The 25236-nt window shown below is 38.4% G+C and overlaps 1 protein-coding gene across 2 annotated transcripts in view; it reads left to right on the plus strand.

Annotated features, from left to right (window-relative positions):
* HSD17B4 (hydroxysteroid 17-beta dehydrogenase 4) overlaps positions 1 to 25236 on the plus strand; it is a 790821-nt gene that overhangs the window by 497121 nt on the left and 268464 nt on the right. For both annotated transcript variants that reach the window (XM_053701594.1, XM_053701593.1), the window contains exon 18: positions 23056 to 23121. In XM_053701594.1, the coding sequence (XP_053557569.1) occupies positions 23056 to 23121 (66 nt within the window). The remainder of the gene's footprint in view (positions 1 to 23055; positions 23122 to 25236) is intronic.

The raw sequence follows: 25236 nt of genomic DNA on the forward strand, positions 1-25236 counted from the left end.
AGTTGTGAATTCCAACAACATTAGTAGAGACATTGTGGTTCCTTCATTATGTCCTAATCCTAAGAATTCTAAGGAGAAATCGTTGCATTCTTTGGATGTTATTAGAGCTTTGAAATATTATGTTGAAGCTACTAAGTCTTTCCGAAAGACTTCTAGTTTATTTGTTATCTTTTCCGGTTTTAGATAGGCCAGAAAGCTTCTGCCATTTCTTTGGCATCTTGGTTGAAATCTTTAATTCATCTTGCCTATGTTGAGTCGGGTAAGACTCCGCCTCATAGGATTACAGCTCATTCTACTAGGTCAGTTTCTACTTCCTGGGCGTTTAGGAATGAAGCTTCGGTTGATCAGATTTGCAAAGCGGCAACTTGGTCCTCTTTGCATACTTTTACCAAATTCTACCATTTTGTTGTATTTTCTTCTTCTGAAGCAGTTTTTGGTAGAAAAGTACTTCAGGCAGCGGTTTCAGTTTGAATCTTCTGCTTATGTTTTTCATTAAACTTTATTTTGGGTGTGGATTATTTTCAGCAGGAATTGGCTGTCTTTATTTTATCCCTCCCTCTCTAGTGACTCTTGTGTGGAAAGATCCACATCTTGGGTAGTCATTATCCCATACGTCACTAGCTCATGGACTCTTGCTAATTACATGAAAGAAAACATAATTTATGTAAGAACTTACCTGATAAATTCATTTCTTTCATATTAGCAAGAGTCCATGAGGCCCGCCCTTTTTTGTGGTGGTTATGATTTTTTTGTATAAAGCAAAATTATTCCAATTCCTTATTTTATATGCTTTCGCACTTTTTTCTTATCACCCCACTTCTTGGCTATTCGTTAAACTGAATTGTGGGTGTGGTGAGGGGTGTATTTATAGGCATTTTAAGGTTTGAGAAACTTTGCCCCTCCTGGTAGGAATGTATATCCCATACGTCACTAGCTCATGGACTCTTGCTAATATGAAAGAAATGAATTTATCAGGTAAGTTCTTACATAAATTATGTTTTATGCTTACCTGATAAATTTATTTCTCTTGTAGTGTGTTCAGTCCACGGCCCGCCCTGTCTTTTTAAGGCAGGTTCTAAATTTTAAAATTATAACTCCAGTCACCACTGCACCTTATAGTTTCTCCTTTCTCGTCTTGTTTCGGTCGAATGACTGGATATGACATGTGAGGGGGGTAGCTATATAGCAGCTCTGCTTGGGTGATCCTCTTGCAACTTCCTGTTGGGAAGGAGAATATATCCCATAAGTAATGGATGACCCGTGGACTGAACACACTACAAGAGAAATAAATTTATCAGGTAAGCATAAATTATGTTTTTGTTTTTTTTTTAAACACCCTATGCTTAGAATGGATAGAGCAGGTTGCGCAATAATTTGTTATATAACAAAAATATAAACAAAATATAACTTTGGACTAACATAAGTGCAAAAATAGAAGTGCTGTTGTTTGAGCTTGTGCGATGTTGGTGCAAATTTAATTAAACTGCTTACCAATGATGTTCTCTTTTACCCACCATACTGACTGCATGCAGTGGCATTTTTCCTGCCATATTAATCACTCACCTGATGTTAATTCAAAGCATACTGGGTGGTTACATTTAAAATGCCAATGTACTTATTACACCGCTACTATAACATCTAACTGCCATCTTTTTCTCTCTGACCCTGTACTACATCTTCACATAAACATTTTGATCTAAAAATTGCAAAACAAAAGTGAAATTTGTGGACAATTGATGCAGAAACATTTATTTTTTTTACTGGCTCATAGAGACTCTCATGGTTCTGTTACACACAAATCCACAAAGAGGCAGCACCTTGCAATAAAAAGTCTTTATTTCCACATACTGGAATAAAACAGTGACGTTTCGGGTACAGGACCCTTAATCATACAAAGCTCAAACACACTATTCAATCCTTATATAGGCCCACCTGCACAAAATTAACATCTCCTAGCAACCCCACCTAGAGGTTACTTATTTTATTACAACAAACATTAGAATTTTTCCATTCTTGTTACACCTTAATGCAGGATGGCAATTAAAATTAATACAAAAGATACTGTATATACATAGCAATAGTTCATCCAGATATCGACAGTGACACAATTTTATTACAGCGTTATTAATTATGAACCCAAATACAGTAATTCATAAGCTGTATTAATTGGCTACAAAAATAGAGTATAGTCCAATTCTTTATTTAGACCAAGAGGTTGCATAGCATTGAGTTTATGGATCCAAAATGCTTCCTTCCTTTTAAGGATCAATTCCCTATTCCCCCCCCCCCCCCCCCCCCGTCTAGGACGTGGCACTGCATCAAAAATTTGAAAACAAACCTGACTGATGTTGTGACCACAGTGGATAAAGTGACCTGACACTGGTGCCTATAAATTTTTGCATCTAATATTGCTTTTGTGTTGTATAATTCTATCACGGACACGGCGGGTCGTCTCCCCAATGTAAATTTTTCCACATGGGCATTTTATGAGATAGATAGCAAAAGCAGTATCACATGTAAAAAAACATTTTGTCTGAAATTTTCTACCAGTGAGAGGATGTACAAAGTTAGGGCCTTTAATCATCGAATTGCAGTTACCACATCCCAAACAGGGATGGCAACCCTGATTTTTACCAGATATATAGCTTTGATGTTTTTTGTTTGCACTTCCAATATCAGTATGTATCAACTCATCTGAGGTTTCTCCTCCTTCTATAGGCAGACATAGGGGGTGATGCAAATTCAGCAACTCCTGGATGGCAACCCTGTAGGATACGCCAATGTTTTTTTAATACACCCATGATTTCACTACCATGGTTATTGTGATCCATAACTACTACCATTCGTTTAGCCTCCTTTTTTGGAGTTGGATCTTTCTTAGATTGGACTTTAGCCAGTTCTTTCTGAACCAGCGCTACAGGGTAACCTCTATCCTCAAATTTTTTGGCCATACTTTGTAATCTATTATGTAGTCTATCTTGTTCTGATACAATGCGTTGTACCCTCAGTAATTGACTTCTAGGTAATGACCTAACTGTGCTTCTGGAGTGAAAACTCTGATAGTGCAAGAGACCATTCTTGTCAGTGGGTTTAACATATAAATCTGTACAAATTTTGCCCTCCCTGAAGTACACAGTGGTATCCAAAAAATCAACGTGAACCTCACTCGCAGTGAGGCAAAATTTAATAGAATCAGTACTGCAATTAAGTTCAGCAACAAACTCCTCCAGGGTTCCAATGTCGCCACACCACACACCGAATATATCATCTATATACCGCCACCAGGCCACTGCATATTGCAGGAATAATGTATTCTCATAGACAAATGTTTCTTCATAGATGTTCATGAATATATTTGCGTATGTGGGGGCGACATTGGAACCCATGGCTGTTCCCTGGAGCTGGTGAAAGAATGTGTCTTGAAACAAGAAATAATTTTGATACAAAACAACTCTCAATAAATTTTCAAAAAACATTTTTTGTGCTGTGGAGTATTTGTTGTCAGTATAGAGCACCTTCATGACTGCTGATATTCCACTTTCATGCTTTATGGAAGTATATAAACTGCTCACGTCTAGAGTAAAGAGTATACACTTTCTACCTGTCTTATTTAAATCATGAACCTTTTCCAAAAAATCCCCAGTATCCTTGATGTATGAATTACCAAGGTGCACAAGCGGCTGAAATACTCTATCCAAAAAGATGGCTATGTTGGAAAATACTGAGCCTATGCAGGCCAAAATTGGCCTACCTGGTGGATTTTCAAGCCGCTTGTGCACCTTTGGCAAGGTATAAAAGACTGGGATACACGGATGATCTATGATCAAAAAGTCATCAATATCCTTAGATATTACACCTGTTTGTAAAGCTCTATTGACCATAAACACAATCTCTTTTTGAATAGATGCAGTTGGATCATATGGCAATTCTCTGTATACTTCCTGCTTAGACAATTGATTTTTAATCTCTGCAATATACATACTAGTATTCATGATGGTAATTGCTCCCGCCCTTGTCTGCCATTTTAATCGTTAACTCTTTATTATTTTTTGTAAATTAATTGCCTCCCTCTCCTTCTTAGGCATATTACTAATGTGATGTTCTCTAGCAATTTTCTTATACACTTGCTCCAGATCTTTTTTAACCAGATCCATATAAGTGTTAACACTATGGTTAATTTTTATAACTGTATGACACTCAGTGGGGGCAACCCCGATAATGAACTGCCTAATAATGACTTGATCATTAATATCTCTGATTATACCCTTACTAATGAATAGGGTTGCCAGGCATCCGGTATTTAACCGGACAGTCCAGTATTTTCATTAGCTGTCCGTTAATATCTTTCTCTTGTAAGGTGTATCCAGTCCACGGATTCATCCATTACTTGTGGGATATTCTCCTTCCCAACAGGAAGCTGCAAAAGGATCACCCACAGCAGAGCTGTCTATATAGCTCCTCCCCTAACTACCACCTCCAGTCATTCTCTTGCAGCTCTCGACAAGAAAGGAAGTATCAAGAGAGATGTGGTGAATTAGTGTAGTAACCAGGCTTGGAACAAAGGAAAGCAGGCCAAATAACCTGCTGCTGCCTCTAAGACAGCATGAAAGATCGGCCCCCTATCCGGAAACAGATCTAGTAGGGGCAGACTTTCTCTCTTCGCCCAGGCTTGGGCAAGAGATGTCCAGGATCCCTGGGCGTTGGAAATTGTGTCTAGGGATATCTTCTGGACTTCAAAGCTTCTTCCCCAAAAGGGAGATTTCATCTCTCACAATTATCTGCAAACCAGATAAAGAGAGAGGCATTCTTACATTGTGTTCAAGACCTCCTAGTTATGGGAGTGATCCACCCAGTTCCAATGGAGGAACAGGGGCAAGGCTTCTATTCAAATCTGTTTGTAGTTCCCAAGAAAGAGGGAACCTTCAGACCAATCTTAGATCTCAAAATCCTAAACAAATTTCTCAGGGTCCCATCCTTCAAGATGGAGACTATTCGAACCATCCTACCTATGATCCAGGAGGGTCAATATATGACTACTGTGGACCTAAAGGATGCTTATCTTCACATTCGATACACAGAGATCATCATCGGTTTCTCAGGTTCGCCTTCCTAGACAGGCATTACCAGTTGGTGGCTCTTCCCTTTGGGTTAGCTACGGCACCAATAATCTTTACAAAGGTTCTTACCTAGACGACATTCTGATACAGGCGTCGAATTTTCAAATCGCCAGGTTCCATACGGACATTGTTCTGGCATTCCTGAGGTCTCATGGGTGGAAAGTGAACGAAGAAAGAGTTCTCTATCCCCTCTCACAAGAGTTTCCTTCCTAGGAACTCTGATAGATTCTGTAGAAATGAAGATTTACCTGACAGAAGCCAGGTTGTCAAAACTTCTAAATTCTTGCCGTGTTCTTTATTCTACTTCTCGCCCTTCAGTAGCTCAGTGTATGGAAGTAATCGGCTTAATAGGTAGCGGCAATGGACATAGTGCCGTTTGCCCGCCTACATCTCAGACCGCTGCAACTCTGCATGCTCAGTCAGTGGAATGGGGATTACACAGATTTGTCCCCTCTACTAAATCTGGATCAATAGACCAGGGATTCTCTTCTCTGGTGGCTATCTCGGGTCCATCTGTCCAAGGGTATGACCTTCCGCAGGCCAGATTGGACAATAGTAACGACAGATGCCAGCCTTCTGGGCTGGGGTGCAGTCTGGAACTCCCTGAAGGCTCAGGGCTCGTGGACTCAGGAGGAGACACTCCTTCCGATAAACATTCTGGAACTAAGAGCGATATTCAATGCTCTTCAGGCTTTGCCTCAGCTAGCTGCGGTCAGGTTCATCAGATTTCAGTCGGACAATATCACGACTGTAGCGTACATCAACCATCAAGGGGGAACAAGGAGTTCCCTAGCAATGTTGGAGGTTTCAAAAATAATTCTATGGGCAGAGGTTCACTCTTGCCATCTCTCAGCTATCCATATCCCAGGAGTAGAGAACTGGGAGGCGGATTTTCTAAGTCGGCAGACTTTTCATCCGGGGGAGTGGGAACTCCATCCGGAGGTGTTTGCACAGTTGATTCAACTTTGGGGCAAACCAGAACTGGATCTCATGGCGTCTCGTCAGAACGCCAAGCTTCCTTGTTACGGTTCCAGGTCCAGGGATCCCAAGGCAGCGCTGATAGATGCTCTAGCAGCACCTTGGTCCTTCAACCTGGCTTATGTGTTTCCACCGTTTCCTCTGCTCCCTCGTCTGATTGCCAAGATCAAGCAGGAGAGAGCTTCTGGGATTTTGATAGCACCTGCGTGGCCACGCAGGACTTGGTATGCAGATCTGGTGGACATGTCATCCCTTCCACCATGGACTCTGCCGCTGAGGCAGGACCTTCTACTTCAGGGTCCTTTCAATCTAATTTCTCTGCGTCTGACTGCTTGGAGATTGAACGCTTGATTTTAGCAAAACGTGGTTTCTCCGAGTCGGTCATTGATACCTTAATTCAGGCTCGAAAGCCTGTCACCAGGAAAATCTATCATAAGATATGGTGTAAATATATTCATTGGTGTGAATCCAAGGGTTACTCATGGAGTAAAGTCAGGATTCCTAGGATATTATCTTTTCTCCAAGAAGGATTGCAGAAGGGATTGTCAGCTAGTTCCTTAAAGGGACAGATTTCTGCTCTGTCTATATTCTTTTGCACAAGCATCTGGCGGGTGTTCCAGACGTTCAGGCGTTTTGTCAGGCTTTAGTTAGAATCAAGCCTGTGTTTAAACCTGTTGCTCCGCCATGGAGTTTAAATTTAGTTCTTAAAGTTCTTCAAGGGGTTCCGTTTGAACCTCTGCATTCCATAGATATCAAGCTTTTATCTTGGAAAGTTCTGTTTTTGGTAGCTATCTCTTTGGCTCGAAGAGTTTCAGAGTTATCAGCCTTACAGTGTGATTCCCCTTATCTGATCTTGTATTCAGATAAGGTAGTTTTGCTTACCAAACCTGGGTTTCTTCCTAAGGTGGTATCTAATAAGAATATCAATCAGGAGATTGTTGTTCCGTCACTGTGTCCTAATCCTTCTTCAAAGAAGGAACGTCTATTACACAATCTTGACATGGTTTGTGCCTTAAAGTTTTATTTACAGGCTACTAAGGATTTTCGTCAAACATTTGCATTGTTTGTTGTCTACTCTGGACAGAGGAGAGGCCAAAAGGCTTCAGCAACTTCTCTTTCTTTTTGGTTAAGAAGTATAATCCGCTTAGCTTATGAGACTGCTGTCCAACAGCCTCCTGAAAGAATTACAGCTCATTCCACTAGAGCGGTGGCTTCCACATGGGCTTTTAAAAATGAAGCTTCTGTTGAACAGATTTGTAAGGCGGCGACTTGGTCTTCGCTTTATACTTTTTCTAAATTCTACAAATTTGATACTTTTGCTTCTTCGGAGGCTATTTTTGGGAGAAAGGTCTTACAGGCAGTGGTGCCTTCCGTTTAAGCGCCTGCCTTGTCCCTCCCTTCATCCGTGTCCTATAGCTTTGGTATTGGTATCCCACAAGTAATGGATGAATCCGTGGACTGGATACACCTTACAAGAGAAAACAAAATTTATGCTTACTTGATAAATTTATTTCTCTTGTGGTGTATCCAGTCCACGGCCCGCCCTGTCATTTTAAGGCAGGTGTTTTTTATTTTTAATCTTCAGTCACCACTGCACCCTATAGTTTCTCCTTTCTCTGGCTTGTCTTCGGTCGAATGACTGGAGGTGGCAGGTAGGGGAGGAGCTATATAGACAGCTCTGCTGTGGGTGATCCTCTTGCAGCTTCCTGTTGGGAAGGAGAATATCCCACAAGTAATGGATGAATCCGTGGACTGGATACACCACAAGAGAAATAAATTTATCAGGTAAGCATAAATTTTGTTTTTAAAGAATACCGGACAAGGCTAACTTGCCTGACAAAGAAAACTTTTTTGCTCTTACTGAGCAGTTGCAGTGAGGCACTGGTGAGAGAGTAAAGCTGATTACTGCAGCGCTTCTCACGAGTGACATTGCAACCACTTAAAAAGATGAATAGCTCAGCACAGCAGCCGCTCTTTCTGACCCTGCTGAATCGGAGTGACATTATGTCACGTGATACCGTAGTTCAGGTGGGTGCTCTCTACCTAGGAACTGGGAGTAAGTTATGCAGACTGTCTGCATCTAGAGTGAGGGAGATTTACAGCCTGCTAGATTGTAGGAGCCAGCCAGGTTAACCCTTAACCATAAGGTAAATTGTGTATGCACTTAGCAAGAGTGAAAATGTGTATATATATATATATATATATATATATAAGGGGCTAATATATATATTAGTGCAGCTGTATGTAAATGAAACAAATGTACTTGCCCCCCAAAAATGATTTTATATGCAGTATATAGCAAATGTGCACCCATCTCTGGCTTAAAAAGTGTATTTTTTAACTTTTCAATTATATTTTTGTGTATTAAAATTGTAAATAACCTGTTTTGTCTTGAAAGAGTGCTTAACATGTTCCTTAACATACACCCAGTATATATATATATATATATATATATATATATATATATATATATATATATATATATATATATATATATATGTATGTATACTGTATGTATGTGTGTGTATATATATGTATGTGTGTGTGTGTGTATATATATAGGTGTGTATATATATATATATATATATGTATGTGTGTATATATATATATGTGTGTGTATATATATATATGTGTGTGTATATATATATATGTATGTGTATATATATGTATGTGTATATATGTATATATATATATATATATATATATATATATGTGTTTATATACATATACACACACACACACACATATATATATATATATATATGTATATATATATATATATATATATATATGTATGTGTGTATATATATATATATATATATATATATATATATACACACACACTTCTTTTTTATTTACCCATTTTCTCTCAAACCCCCCCCCCCCCGTCTGGTATTTTTGCCGCAGACACCTGGCAACCCTACTAATGAACAAGTGCAAGCCCTGAATAAGGGTCTGTCATTTAGTCCTATGCAAAGTTTAGATTTGTTTAGATTAGAACAGGATTTGTTTAGATTTTTTAGATCAATAAAATTAAAGAGTTTTTTTTGCCAATAAAAGTTTTCAAACTGCTAATAGAGGTGGTGACACTGGGTTGACATTGAACAGTTTTGGTCTTAGAAACAAAAGCAAATTTGTTCCGGTCAATGTTAACCATAGTGTTAACACTTATATGGATCTGGTTAAAAAAGATCTGGAGCAAGTGTATAAGAAAATTGCTAGAGAACATCACATTAGTAATATGCCTAAGAAGGAGAGGGAGGCAATTAATTTACTAAAAAATAATAAAGAGTTAACGATTAAAATGGCAGACAAGGGCGGAGCAATTACCATCATGAATACTAGTAGGAAGTATACAGAGAATTGCCATATGATCCTACTGCATCTATTCAAAAAGAGATTGTGTTTATGGTCAATAGAGCTTTACAAACAGGTGTAATATATAAGGGTATTGCTGACTTTTTGATCATAGATCATCCGTGTATCCCAGTCTTTTATACCTTGCCAAAGGTGCACAGATTGTGGCTGGCATAGGCTCAGTATTTTCCAACATAGCCATCTTTTTGGATAGAGTATTTCAGCCGCTTGTGCACCTTGGTAATTCATACATCAAGGATACTGGGGATTTTTTGGATAAGGTTCATGATTTAAATCTGACAGGTAGGAAGTGTATACTCTTTATTCTAGATGTGAGCAGTTTATATACTGCCATAAAGCATGAAAGTGGAATATCAGCAGTCATGAAGGTGCTCTATACTGACAACAAATACTCCACAGCACAAAAAATGTTTTTTGAAAATTTATTGAGAGTTGTTTTGTATCAAAATTATTTCTTATTTCAAGACACATTCTTTCTCTAGCTCCAGGGAACAGCCATGAGTTTCAATGTCGCCCCCACATACGCAAATATATTCATGAACATCTATGAAGAAACATTTGTCTATGAGAATACATTATTCCTGCAATATGCAGTGGCCTGGTTACGGTATATAGATGATATATTCGGTGTGTGGTGTGGCGACATTGGAACCCTGGAGGAGTTTGTTGCTGAACTTAATTGCAGTACTGATTCTATTAAATTTTGCCTCACTGCGAGTGAGGTTCAGGTTGATTTTTTGGATACCACTGTGTACTTCAGGGAGGGCAAAATTTGTACAGATTTATATGTTAAACCCACTGACAAGAATGGTCTCTTGCACTATCAGAGTTTTCACTCCAGAAGCACAGTTAGGTCATTACCTAAAAATCAATTCCTGAGGGTACAACGCATTGTATCAGAACAAGATAGACTACATAATAGATTACAAAGTATGGCCAAAAAATTTGAGGATAGAGGTTACCCTGTAGCGCTGGTTCAGAAAGAACTGGCTAAAGTCCAATCTAAGAAAGATCCAACTCCAAAAAAGGAGGATAAACGAATGGTAGTAGTTATGGATCACAATAACCATGGTAGTGAGATCATGGTTGTATTAAAAAAACATTGGCGTATCCTACAGAGTTGCTATCCAGGAGTTGCTGAATTTGCATCACCCCCTATGTCTGCCTATAGAAGGAGGAGAAACCTCAGAGATGAGTTGATACATACTGATATTGGAAGTTCAAACAAAAAACATCAAACCTATATATCTGGTAAAAATCAGGGTTGCTATCGCTGCTTGGGATGTGGTAACTGCAATTCGATGATTAAAGGCCCTAACTTTGTACATCCTCTCACTGGTAGACAATTTCAGATAAAAGGTTTTTTTACATGTGATACTGCTTTTGCTATCTATCTCATAAAATGCCCATGTGGAAAAATTTACATTGGGGAGACGACTCGCCGTGTCCGTGATAGAATTATACAACACAAAAGCAATATTAGATTCAAAAATTTAGAGGCACCAGTGTCAGGTCACTTTATCCAGTGTGGTCACAACATCAGTCAGGTTCGTTTTCAAATTATTGATGCAGTGCCACGTCCTAGACGGGGGGGGGGATAAGGAATTGATCCTTAAAAGGAAGGAAGCATTTTGGATCCATAAACTCAATGCTATGCAACCTCTTGGCCTAAATAAAGAATTGGACTATACTCTATTTCTTTCATGTAATTAGCAAGAGTCCATGAGCTAGTGACGTATGGGATATACATTCCTACCAGGAGGGGCAAAGTTTCCCAAACCTCAAAATGCCTATAAATACACCCCTCACCACACCCACAATTCAGTTTTACAAACTTTGCCTCCGATGGAGGTGGTGAAGTAAGTTTGTGCTAGATTCTACGTTGATATGCGCTCCGCAGCAAGTTGGAGCCCGGTTTTCCTCTCAGCGTGCAGTGAATGTCAGAGGGATGTGAGGAGAGTATTGCCTATTTGAATGCAGTGATCTCCTTCTACGGGGTCTATTTCATAGGTTCTCTGTTATCGGTCGTAGAGATTCATCTCTTACCTCCCTTTTCAGATCGACGATATACTCTTATATATACCATTACCTCTACTGATTCTCGTTTCAGTACTGGTTTGGCTATCTACTATATGTAGATGAGTGTCCTGGGGTAAGTAAGTCTTATTTTCTGTGACACTCCTAGCTATGGTTGGGCACTTTGTTTATAAAGTTCTAAATATATGTATTCAAACATTTATTTGCCTTGACTCAGAATGTTCAACTTTCCTTATTTTCAGACAGTCAGTTTCATATTTGGGATAATGCATTTTAATTTAACATTTTTTCTTACCTTAAAATTTGACTTTTTCCCTGTGGGCTGTTAGGCTCGCGGGGGCTGAAAATGCTTCATTTTATTGCGTCATTTTTGGCGCGGACTTTTTTGGCGCAAAAATTCTATTTCCGTTTCCGGCGTCATACGTGTCGCCGGAAGTTGCGTCATTTTTTGACGTTATTTTGCGCCAAAAATGTCGGCGTTCCGGATGTGGCGTCATTTTTGGCGCCAAAAAGCATTTAGGCGCCAAATAATGTGGGCGTCTTATTTGGCGCGAAAAAATATGGGCGTCACTTTTGTCTCCACATTATTTAAGTCTCATTTTTTATTGCTTCTGGTTGCTAGAAGCTTTTTCTTTGGCATTTTTTCCCATTCCTGAAACTGTCATTTAAGGAATTTGATCAATTTTGCTTTATATATATGTTGTTTTTTCTCTTACATATTGCAAGATGTCTCACATTGCATCTGAGTCAGAAGATACTACAGGAAAATCGCTGTCAAGTGCTGAATCTACCAAAGCTAAGTGTATCTGCTGTAAACTTTTGGTAGCTATTCCTCCAGCTGTTGTTTGTATTGATTGTCATGACAAACTTGTTAAAGCAGATAATATTTCCTTTAGTAAAGTACCATTGCCTGTTGCAGTTCCTTCAACATCTAAGGTGCAGAATGTTCCTGATAATATAAGAGATTTTGTTTCTGAATCCATAAAGAAGGCTATGTCTGTTATTTCTCCTTCTAGTAAACGTAAAAAATCTTTTAAAACTTCTCTCCCTACAGATGAATTTTTAACTGAACATCATCATTCTGATTCTGATGATTCCTCTGGTTCAGAGGATTCTGTCTCAGAGGTTGATGCTGATAAATCTTCATATTTATTTAAAATGGAATTTATTCGTTCTTTACTTAAAGAAGTCCTAATTGCTTTAGAAATAGAGGATTCTGGTCCTCTTGATACTAAATCTAAACGTTTAAATAAGGTTTTTAAAACTCCTGTAGTTATTCCAGAAGTTTTTCCTGTCCCTGATGCTATTTCTGCAGTAATTTCCAAAGAATGGGATAATTTGGGTAATTCATTTACTCCTTCTAAACGTTTTAAGCAATTATATCCTGTGCCGTCTGACAGATTAGAATTTTGAGACAAGATCCCTAAAGTTGATGGGGCTATTTCTACCCTTGCTAAACGTACTACTATTCCTACGTCAGATGGTACTTCGTTTAAGGATCCTCTAGATAGGAAAATTGAATCCTTTCTAAGAAAAGCTTATCTGTGTTCAGGTAATCTTCTTAGACCTGCTATATCTTTGGCTGATGTTGCTGCAGCTTCAACTTTTTGGTTGGAAACTTTAGCGCAACAAGTAACACATCGTGATTCTCATGATATTATTATTCTTCTTCAACATGCTAATAATTTTATCTGTGATGCCATTTTTGATATTATCAGAGTTGATGTCAGGTTTATGTCTCTAGCTATTTTAGCTAGAAGAGCTTTATGGCTTAAAACTTGGAATGCTGATATGGCTTCTAAATCAACTTTACTTTCCATTTCTTTCCAGGGTAACAAATTATTTGGTTCTCAGTTGGATTCCATTATTTCAACTGTTACTGGTGGGAAAGGAACTTTTTTACCACAGGATAAAAAATCTAAAGGTAAAAACAGGGCTAATAATCGTTTTCGTTCCTTTCGTTTCAACAAAGAACAAAAGCCTGATCCTTCATCCTCAGGAGCAGTTTCAGTTTGGAGACCATCTCCAGTCTGGAATAAATCCAAGCCAGCCAGAAAGGCAAAGCCTGCTTCTAAGTCCACATGAAGGTGCGGCCCTCATTCCAGCTCAGCTGGTAGGGGGCAGGTTACGTTTTTTCAAGGAAATTTGGATCAATATTGAATCGTTATGTAAGGATACCAACGTTCAAGATGGTAACTGTAAGGACTATCTTACCTTTTGTTCAGCAAGGGAATTATATGTCCACAATAGATTTACAGGATGCATATCTGCATATTCCGATTCATCCAGATCATTATCAGTTCCTGAGATTCTCGTTTCTGGACAAGCATTACCAGTTTGTGGCTCTGCCGTTTGGCCTAGCTACAGCTCCAAGAATTTTTACAAAGGTTCTCGGTGCCCTGCTGTCTGTAATCAGAGAACAGGGTATTGTGGTATTTCCTTATTTGGACTATATCTTGGTACTTGCTCAGTCTTTACATTTAGCAGAATCTCATACGAATCGACTTGTGTTGTTTCTTCAAGATCATGGTTGGAGGATCAATTTACCAAAAAGTTCTTTGATTCCTCAGACAAGGGTAACCTTTCTGGGTTTCCAGATGGATTCAGTGTCCATGACTCTGTCTTTAACAGACAAGAGACGTCTAAAGTTGATTACAGCTTGTCGAAACCTTCAGTCACAATCATTCCCTTCGGTAGCCTTATGCATGGAAATTCTAGGTCTTATGACTGCTGCATCGGACGCGATCCCCTTTGCTCGTTTTCACATGCGACCTCTTCAGCTCTGTATGCTGAAGCAATGGTGCAAGGATTACACGAAGATATCTCAATTAATATCTTTAAAACCGATTGTTCGACACTCTCTAACATGGTGGACAGATCACCATCGTTTAATTCAGGGGGCTTCTTTTGTGCTTCCGACCTGGACTGTAATTTCAACAGATGCAAGTCTCACAGGTTGGGGAGCTGTGTGGGGATCTCTGACGGCACAAGGAGTTTGGGAATCTCAGGAGGTGAGATTACCGATCAATATTTTGGAACTCCTTGCAATTTTCAGAGCTCTTCAGTTTTGGCCTCTTCTGAAGAGAGAATCGTTCATTTGTTTTCAGACAGACAATGTCATAACTGTGGCATACATCAATCATCAAGGAGGGACTCACAGTCCTCTGGCTATGAAAGAAGTATCTCGAATTTTGGTTTGGGCGGAATCCAGCTCCTGTCTAATCTCTGCGGTTCATATCCCAGGTATAGACAATTGGGAAGCGGATTATCTCAGTCGCCAAACGTTGCATCCGGGCGAATGGTCTCTTCACCCAGATGTATTTCTTCAGATTGTTCAAATGTGGGAACTTCCAGAAATAGATCTGATGGCGTCCCATCTAAACAAGAAACTTCCCAGGTATCTGTCCAGATCCCGGGATCCTCAGGCGGAGGCAGTGGATGCATTATCACTTCCTTGGAAGTATCATCCTGCCTATATCTTTCCGCCTCTAGTTCTTCTTCCAAGAGTAATCTCCAAGATTCTGAAGGAATGCTCGTTTGTTCTGCTGGTAGCTCCGGCATGGCCTCACAGGTTTTGGTATGCGGATCTTGTCCGGGTGGCCTCTTGCCAACCGTGGACTCTTCCGTTAAGACCAGACCTTCTGTCACAAGGTCCTTTTTTCCATCAGGATCTGAAATCCTTAAATTTAAAGGTATGGAGATTGAACGCTTGATTCTTGGTCAAAGAGGTTTCTCTGACTCTGTGATTAATACTATGTTACAGGCTCGTAAATCTGTATCTCGAGAGATATATTATAGAGTCTGGAAGACTTATATTTCTTGGTGTCTTTCTCATCATTTTTCCTGGCATTCTTTTAGAATACCGAGAATTTTACAGTTCCTTCAGGATGGTTTAGATAAGGGTTTGTCCGCAAGTTCTTTGAAAGGACAAATCTCTGCTCTTTCTGTTCTTTTTCACAGAAAGATTGCTATTCTTCCTGATATTCATTGTTTTGTACAAGCTTTGGTTCGTATAAAACCTGTCATTAAGTCAATTTCTCCTCCTTGGAGTTTGAATTTGGTTCTGGGAGCTCTTCAAGCTCATCCGTTTGAACCTATGCATTCATTGGACATTAAATTTCTTTCTTGGAAAGTTTTGTTCCTTTTGGCCATCTCTTCTGCCAGAAGAGTTTCTGAATTATCTGCTCTTTCTTGTGAGTCTCCTTTTCTGATTTTTCATCAGGATAAGGCTGTGTTGCGAACTTCTTTTGAATTTTTACCTAAAGTTGTGAATTCCAACAACATTAGTAGAGAAATTGTGGTTCCTTCATTATGTCCTAATCCTAAGAATTCTAAGGAGAAATCGTTGCATTCTTTGGATGTTGTTAGAGCTTTGAAATATTATGTTGAAGCTACGAAATCTTTTCGTAAGACTTCTAGTCTATTTGTTATCTTTTCCGGTTCTAGAAAAGGCCAGAAAGCTTCTGCCATTTCTTTGGCATCTTGGTTGAAATCTTTAATTCATCTTGCCTATGTTGAGTCGGGTAAAACTCCGCCTCAGAGAATTACAGCTCATTCTACTAGGTCAGTTTCTACTTCCTGGGCGTTTAGGAATGAAGCTTCGGTTGACCAGATCTGCAAAGCAGCAACTTGGTCCTCTTTGCATACTTTTACTAAATTCTACCATTTTGATGTATTTTCTTCTTCTGAAGCAGTTTTTGGTAGAAAAGTACTTCAGGCAGCGGTTTCAGTTTGAATCTTCTGCTTATGTTTTTCGTTAAACTTTATTTTGGGTGTGGATTATTTTCAGCAGGAATTGGCTGTCTTTATTTTATCCCTCCCTCTCTAGTGACTCTTGTGTGGAAAGATCCACTTCTTGGGTAGTCATTATCCCATACGTCACTAGCTCATGGACTCTTGCTAATTACATGAAAGAAAACATAATTTATGTAAGAACTTACCTGATAAATTCATTTCTTTCATATTAGCAAGAGTCCATGAGGCCCGCCCTTTTTTTGTGGTGGTTATGATTTTGTATAAAGCACAATTATTCCAATTCCTTATTTTATATGCTTTCGCACTTTTTTATCACCCCACTTCTTGGCTATTCGTTAAACTGAATTGTGGGTGTGGTGAGGGGTGTATTTATAGGCATTTTGAGGTTTGGGAAACTTTGCCCCTCCTGGTAGGAATGTATATCCCATACGTCACTAGCTCATGGACTCTTGCTAATATGAAAGAAATTAATTTATCAGGTAAGTTCTTACATAAATTATGTTTTTTGTAGCTAATTCCTACAGCTTATGAATTACTGTATTTGGGTTCATAATTAATAACGCTGTAATAATATTGTGTCACTATCGATATCTGTATAAACCATTGCTATGTATATATCTTTTGTATTGATTTTAATTGCCATCCTGCATTAAGGTGTAACAAGAATGGAAAAATTCTAATGTTTTTTGTAATAAAATAAGTAACCTCTAGGTGGGGTTGCTAGGAGGTGTTAATTGAACACCTGTGTGCAGGTGGGCCTATATAAGGATTGAATAGTGTGTTTGAGCTTTGTATGATTAAGGGTCCTGTACCCGAAACGTCACTGTTTTATTCCAGTATGTGGAAATAAATACTTTTTATTGCAAGGTGCTGCCTCTTTGTGGATTTGTGAGTACTAAAGGGATTACAGCACCCTTCTTTGGCTTGCACCTGACAGTGGAGCTGGGCTACCAAGTGTTCCAATATTACTATTGATGGTTCTGTTACAGGTAGAAAACTCTTTATCCTAACTGCTTGGGACCAGAAAAAAGTTTGGATTTTGGAAATTTTGTATATTTGCATTTGCAAAATGGGAAAGCTTGGAGGGGAATGGAACTAAGTGTAAACAACAAAATCTTATGTCGTTTTGGCAATATTTATTAAATAATACAGCTTATACATGAAACCTAAAGGTAGTTTTATATTAGGTGGCCAAGCAACGTAGTTGCTGGACAACCTATTGTTATTGTCAGGATTATTATTATTTTTATTATTATTCCTTCATTTTTTCTATTGCCCATAACTTTTGAACTGCTAAATCAAAGCTCTTGAAATCAGGTATGCTGGTACAGCCTATTGCTCTGCTACATCTTATGCAATATTTAACTCATAGGTCATAAGGTTACGCAGCCATATTGTTTTTTGCAACAAATTTCGAGAAACGCTTAATAATCTTTAGCTCTGGAACTGCTTATGTTACAACTTTGAAACTTGCTGTGCTCAATGCTGCTATGACCTAGATTTGCCTTTGCTCAACAGAAGTGCCTTTGTCACATGATGTAGCAGCCATCTTGCATTTTGCAAAAATATTTAAACATCTTTTTCTCTTAAACCGCTTAGTGCAATAAAGCGCAATTTTGCACATATGCTCCTTGCAATGTCCTCTACTAAGTTTGTTCAAATTGCGATTTTTCCATAATCAACATGGCTGCTGTTAGACATTAACCTTTTTATCGACATTTAATTGCATACATTTGCACTTTTATACATTAGTTTTACAATATTTAACAATATTACAGTGTAATAGACACATGACAGTCATAACCCTCAATGACAATATTGCAGTTAAAATTCGCACTGCGCAGTCACCTTAGTGAAATAAAACATTTGCAAATTTTCATGGAACTTCTGTAAATTGTAAAAGTGTAGAAATTATTCAACCAAATGTCATTTGTAATAGTTGTCATGATAAACTTTTACATGCAGATAGTCTTTCCATCAGTAATAGTACATTGCCAGTTGCTGTTCCTTCAACTTCTAATGTACATGATATACCTGTAAATTTTAAAGAATTTTGTATCTGATTCTATTCTGAAGGCTTTGTCTGCATTTCCACCTTCTAATAAACGTAAAAGGTATTTTAAAACTTCTCATTTAGCTGATGAAATTTCAAATGACCAGCAACATAAAAATGTATCCTCTTCTGATGAGGATCTATCTGATTCAGAAGATCCTTCCTCAGACATTGACACTGACAAATCTACTTATTTATTTAAAATAGAGTATATGCGTTCTTTATTAAAAGAAGTGTTAATTACTTTGGATATTGAGGTAACCAGTTCTATTGACGTTCAGTCTAATAAACGTTTAAATGCTGTTTTTAAACCTCCTGTGGTTTCCCCAGGGGTTTTTCCTATTCCTGAGGTTATTTCTGATATGATTTCTAGGGAATGGAATAAGCCAGGTACTTCTTTTATTCCTTCTTCAAGGTTTAAAAAATTGTATCCTTTACCAGCAAAATCTATAGAGTTTTGGGAAAAGATCCCCAAAGTTGATGGGGCTATTTCTATTCTTGCTAAACGTACCACTAATCCTATGGAAGATAGTACTTCCTTTAAGGATCCTTTAGATAGGAAGCTTGAATCCTATCTAAGGAAAGCCTATTTATATTCAGGTCATCTTCTCAGACCTGCTATTTCTTTGGCTGATGTTGCGGCTGCCTCAACTTTTTGGTTGGAGAATTTAGCGCAACAAGATTTGGATCCTGACATATCTAGCATTACTCGCTTACTGCAACATGCTAATAATTTTATTTGTGATGCCATTTTTGATATTATCAAAATTGATGTTAGATCCATGTCTTTAGCTGTATTAGCTAGAAGAGCTTTGTGGCTTAAATCTTGGAATGCTGATATGACATCTAAATCTAGATTACTATCTCTTTCTTTCCAAGGTAATAATTTATTTGGTTCTCAGTTGGATTCTATTTCAACTATCACTGGAGGAAAAGGAGTTTTGCTGCCTCAGGATAAAAAACCTAAGGGTAAATCTAAGGTTTTTAACCGTTTTTGTTCCTTTCGTCAAAATAAGGAACAAAAACTCAATCCTCCTCCCAAGGAATCTGCTTCCAGTTGGAAGCCTTCCTCTAATTGGAATAAATCCAAGCCATTTAGGAAACCAAAGTCTGCCCCTAAGTCCGCATGAAGGTGCGGCCCTCATTCCAGCTCAGCTGGTAGGGGGCAGATTAAGGTTTTTCAAGGATTTTTGGATAAAATCTGTCCAAAATCATTGGATTCAGAGCATTGTCTCTCAGGGGTATCGAATAGGATTCAAAGTAAGACCTCCTTTGAGAAGATTTTTTCTCTCACGCATCCCTGTAAATCCAGTAAAGGCTCAGGCTTTTCTGAAGTGTGTTTAAGATCTGGAGTCCTCAGGGGTAATCATGCCAGTTCCTCCTCAGGAACAAGGTTTGGGGTTTTATTCAAACCTATTCGTTGTACCAAAGAAAGAAAATTTATTCAGACCAGTTCTGGATCTAAAAATTTTGAATCGTTATGTAAGAGTACCAACTTTCAAGATGGTGACTATAAGGACTATTCTGCCTTTTGTTCAGCAAGGACATTATATGTCCACAATAGACTTGCAGGATGCATACCTTCATATTCCGATTCATCCAGAACACTATCAGTTTCTGAGATTCTCTTTTCTAGACAAGCATTACCAATTTGTTGCTCTTCCATTTGGCCTAGCAACAGCTCCAAGAATCTTTTCAAAGGTTCTGGGTGCCTTAATATCTGTAATCGGAGAACAGGGTATTGCGGTGTTTCCTTATTTGGACGATATCTTGGTACTAGCTCAGTCTTTACATACTGCAGAATCTCACACAAATCAACTAGTGTTGTTTCTTTGGAAACATGGTTGGAAGATCAATTTACCAAAAAGTTTCTTGGTTCCTCAGACAAGGGTCATCTTTTTAGGCTAAACTTCGGTGATAGTGTTTTTGAGGTTACATCACCCTTCGGGATTAGCTAAGAGTCTGAGTGTAGAATCTTTGTATTAACCTTATCCCCTATAGTATCACCTTTTTAGGCTTCCAGATAGATTCAGTGTCCATGACTCTGTCTCTAACAGACAAGAGACGTTTAAAATTGGTCGCAGCATGCCGGCACCTTCAATCTCAGTCATTCCCTTCAGTGGCTATGTGCATGGAAGTTTTAGGTCTCATGACTGCAGCATCGGACGCGATCCCCTTTGCTCGTTTTCACATGAGACCTCTACAGCTTTGCATGCTGAATCAATGGTGCAGGGTTTATGCACAGATATCACAATTAATATCCTTGAATCCCAATGTACGACAATCTCTGAAATGATGGATAGATCACCATCGTTTGGTTCAAGGGGCTTCCTTTGTTCGGCCAGCCTGGACTGTGATCTCAACAGATGCGAGTCTTTCAGGTTGGGGAGCTGTTTGGGGATCTCTGACAGCACAAGGGGTTTGGAAATCTCAAGAGGCGAGATTACCAATAAATATTTTAGAACTCCGTGCAATTCTCAGGGCTCTTCAGTCTTGGCCTCTGCTAAAGAGAGAACCGTTTATTTGTTTTCAGACAGACAATATCACAACTGTGGCTTATGTCAATCATCAGAGTGGGACTCACAGTCCCCAAGCTATAAAAGAAGTATCTCGGATACTTGCTTGGGCAGAATCCAGCTCCTGCCTAATCTCTGCGGTGCATATCCCAGGTGTAGACAATTTGGAGGTGGATTATCTCAGCCACCAGACTTTACATCCAGGGGATTGTTCTCTCCATCCAGATGTGTTTTCTCAGATTTTTCAGATGTGGGGTCTTCCAGAGAGAGCTCTCATGGCCTCTTATCTAAACAAGAAACTTCCCAGATACCTGTCCAGGTCCAGGGACGTTCAGTCGGAAGCAGTGGATGTACTGACACTTCCTTGGTGTTATCATCCTGCTTACATCTTCCCGCCTCTAGTTCTCCTTCCAAGAGTGATCTCCAAAATCATCATGGAACAGTCTTTTGTGTTGCTGGTGGCTCCAGCATGGCCACAAAAGTTTTGGTATGCGGATCTGGTTCGGATGTCCAGTTGCCCGCCTTGGCCACTTCCGTTATGGCCGGACCTACTATCTCCAGGTCCGTTTTTCCATCAGGATCTCAAATCATTAAATTTGAAGGTATGGAAATTGAACGCTTAGTTCTAAGTCATAGAGGTTTCTCTGACTCAGTGATTAATACTATGTTACAAGCTCGTAAATCTGTCTCTAGAAAGATTTATTATAGAGTTTGGAAGTCTTACATTTCATGGTGTTCTTCTCATAAATTCTCTTGGCATTCTTTTAGAATTCCTAGAATTTTACAGTTCCTTCAGGATGGTTTGGATAAGGGTATGTCTGCTAGTTCCTTGAAAGGTCAAATCTCCGCTCTTTCTGTTTTATTTCACAGAAAAATTGCTATACTTCCTGATTTTCACTGTTTTGTACAAGCTTTAGTTCGTATTAAGCCTATCATTAAATCAATTTCTCCTCCTTGGAGTCTTAATTTGGTTCTGAAGGCTTTACAGTCTCCTCCATTTGAGCTAATGCATTCTTTGGACATTAAACTACTTTCTTGGAAAGTGTTGTTCCTTTTGGCTATCTCTTCTGCTAGAAGAGTTTCTGAGCTATCTGCTCTTTCTTGTGGATCTCCTTTTCTGATTTTTCATCAGCATAAGGCAGTTTTGTGGACTTCTTTTCAATTTTTACCTAAGGTTGTGAATTCTAACAACATTAGTAGAGAAATTGTTGTCCCTTCCTTATGTCCTAATCCTAAGAATTCTTTGGAAAGATCCTTACATTCTTTGGATGTGGTAAGAGCTTTGAAATATTATGTGGAAGCTACTAAAGATTTCAGTAGGACTTCCAGTCTATTTGTTTTATTTTCTGGTCCTAGGAAAGGTCAGAAGGCTTCTGCTATTTCCTTGCAGCTACTTCAGTATGATTCTTCTGCTTTTTTATTTAAGTTTTTTTCTTTCAAAAATGGAAATAAACTTTTTTTTTGGGTTGTGGATTAATTTTTTCAGCGGAATATGGCTGTTTTTTTTTTTTGTTTGTTTGTTTGTTTTATTCCCTCCCTCTCTAGTGACTCTTGAGTGGAAGATCCACATCTTGGGTATTGATATCCCATATGTCACTAGCTCATGGACTCTTGCCAATTACATGAAAGAAAACATAATTTATGTAAGAACTTACCTGATAAATTCATTTCTTTCATATTGGCAAGAGTCCATGAGGCCCACCCTTTTTATGGTGGTTATGATTTTTTGTATAAAGCACAATTATTTCCAAATTTCCTTTGTTGATGCTTTCTACTCTTTTCTTTATCACCCCACTGCTTGGCTATTCGTTAAACTGAATTGTGGGTGTGGTGAGGGGTGTATTTATAGGCATTTTGAGGTTTGGGAAACTTTGCCCCTCCTGGTAGGATTGTATATCCCATATGTCACTAGCTCATGGACTCTTGCCAATATGAAAGAAATTAATTTATCAGGTAAGTTCTTACATAAATTATGTTTTTAGATTTTTAATTTTTTTTAATAAGTGGACAAACAAATGAGTTGTTCTAAGACTATATTGTAAAATTACACCTTCAAATATTTTATTCCGATATTTTTTATCTTCTATGGCAAAAATATGCAGGGGAAATCTTTATAAAGCATTATATGTCTAGGTCATACTTTTCTAGTGTTGGGTAATTATAAAGAAACAAAGATTTATTTTCAGAATAAGCTTTTATTTACTTGATCTTATGATTTCAGGAAACTGCAAGCCCGCCTAATCGCCCCCCAGATGTGGTAGCAAGTGATGTAACAACATGTGATCAGGTAATTTATATTTTTGCATATCATGAGACCAGAAGCATTTTCACCTTACCTCGAGTGTCGAGGTACAGATGATGCATTTAGTGCTTTCATCACGAAAGCTTTGTTAACATGTTTTTTTTTGTGTGTATTATTTTTGTGTAAGTGTATTATTTATTGTTCTTTGCATTATTTTTAGTTAAATGCTTTTCTATAACATTTTGTTAAATTATTTTGATAATCTCCCATAAAGACATGCATGCACAAATCCAGAATGAATATTGTTGGATCTGAAAGTTTCATACTAGATTAACTTGATGTGTGACTTATCTTTTAGAATTTATTAAAAAAAAAAAAAAAAAAAGTTTCTTCAATAAGGCGGAAGCTGAGTTAGAACATTCTGTGTGCCTCAAGAATGAGACCAAAAAATTACCAGTGAAGTAGTGAAAGGGTGGTGTCCTCTGATTTACCCTCCCCAGCATTGTTAGCCTTTTGTGCTATTGTAATATACCAGGGGCTGAATTTGAATTATATCCCTTGTGGACACCTTTCACTGCATCATACCCCTTTATCACTAATCCCCACTCTGCCAACCCACACATTCATGTTTACCACAGTCCCCTGCCCACAAATTCCACCAAATTAACCAGTTTTAACTAAATTGATTCTGAATATTGACCCTCTTTCTGAGTACTACTTTTTTGTGCTCACTGACCATATAGGAAATAAAAATAGATGTCCCAGATTACGAGTTTTGCGTTAGAGGCTGTGCGGTGCTAACGAGCAGTTTTCTCTCACCGCTCACTTACCTAAAGCCGCTGGTATTACGAGTTTTCAGAAACCCGTCGTTAAAAGACAAGAAGTCAGCGGTGAGCTGGTCGTATGTGCTCGTGCACGATTTCCCCATAGGTATCAACTGGGAGAGCCGGCTGAAAAAAAGTCTTAACACCTGCAAAAAAGCAGAGTAAGACTCAGTAACGCAGCCCCATTGATTCCTATGGGGAAACAACATTTATGTTTACACCTAACACCCTAACATGAACCCCGAGTCTAAACACCCCTAATCTTACACTTATTAACCCCTAATCTGCCGCCCCCGACATCGCAGACACCTGCATTATATTATTAACCCCTAATCTGCCGCTCCGGACACCGCCGCCACCTAAATTATACTTATGAACCCCTAATCTGCTGCCCCCAACATTGCCGACACCTACATCATATTTATTAACCCCTAATCTGCTGCCCCCAATGTGGCTGCCACCTACCTACACTTATTAACCCCAATCTGCCGCCACAACGTCGCCGCCATATACTAAATGTATTAACCCCTAAACCTAAGTCTAACCCTAACACCCCCTATCTTAAATATAATTACAATAAATTTAAATAAATATTCCTATCATTAAATAAATTATTCCTATTTAAAACTAAATACTTACCTGTAAAATAAACCCTAAGCTAGCTACAATATAACTATTAGTTACATTGTAGCTATCTTAGGGTTTATTTTTATATTACAGGCAAGTTTGTATTTATTTTAACTAGGTAGAATAGTTATTAAATAGTTATTAACTATTTAATAACTACCTAGCTAAAATAAATACAAAAGTACCTGTAAAATAAAACCTAACCTAAGTTACACTAACACCTAACACTACACTATAATTAAATAAATTAACTAAATTAAATACAATTACCTAAATTAAATTAGCTAAAGTACAAACCCCCCCCCACTAAATTACAGAAAATAATAAACAAATACCAGATATTTAAACTAATTACACCTAATCTAATAGCCCTATTAAAATAAAAAGCCCCCCTAAGATAAAAAAAACCCTTAAAAGGGCCTTTTGTGGGGCATTGCCCCAAATTAATCGGCTCTTTTACCTGTAAAAAAAAAAATACAAACAACCCCACCAACAGTAAAACCCACCACCCACACAACCAACCCCCCAAATAAAATACTAAAAAAACCTAAGCTCCCCATTGCCCTGAAAAGGGCATTTTATGGGCATTGCCCTTAAAAGGGCAGTTAGCTCTATTGCAGCCCAAAGTCCCTAACCTAAAAATAAAACCCACCCAATACACCCTTACAAAAACCTAACACTAACCTCCTGAAGATCGACTTACCGGGAG

The sequence above is a fragment of the Bombina bombina genome, chromosome 2 (genome assembly GCF_027579735.1).
Source record: "Bombina bombina isolate aBomBom1 chromosome 2, aBomBom1.pri, whole genome shotgun sequence".
Taxonomy (NCBI): Eukaryota; Metazoa; Chordata; class Amphibia; order Anura; family Bombinatoridae; genus Bombina; species Bombina bombina.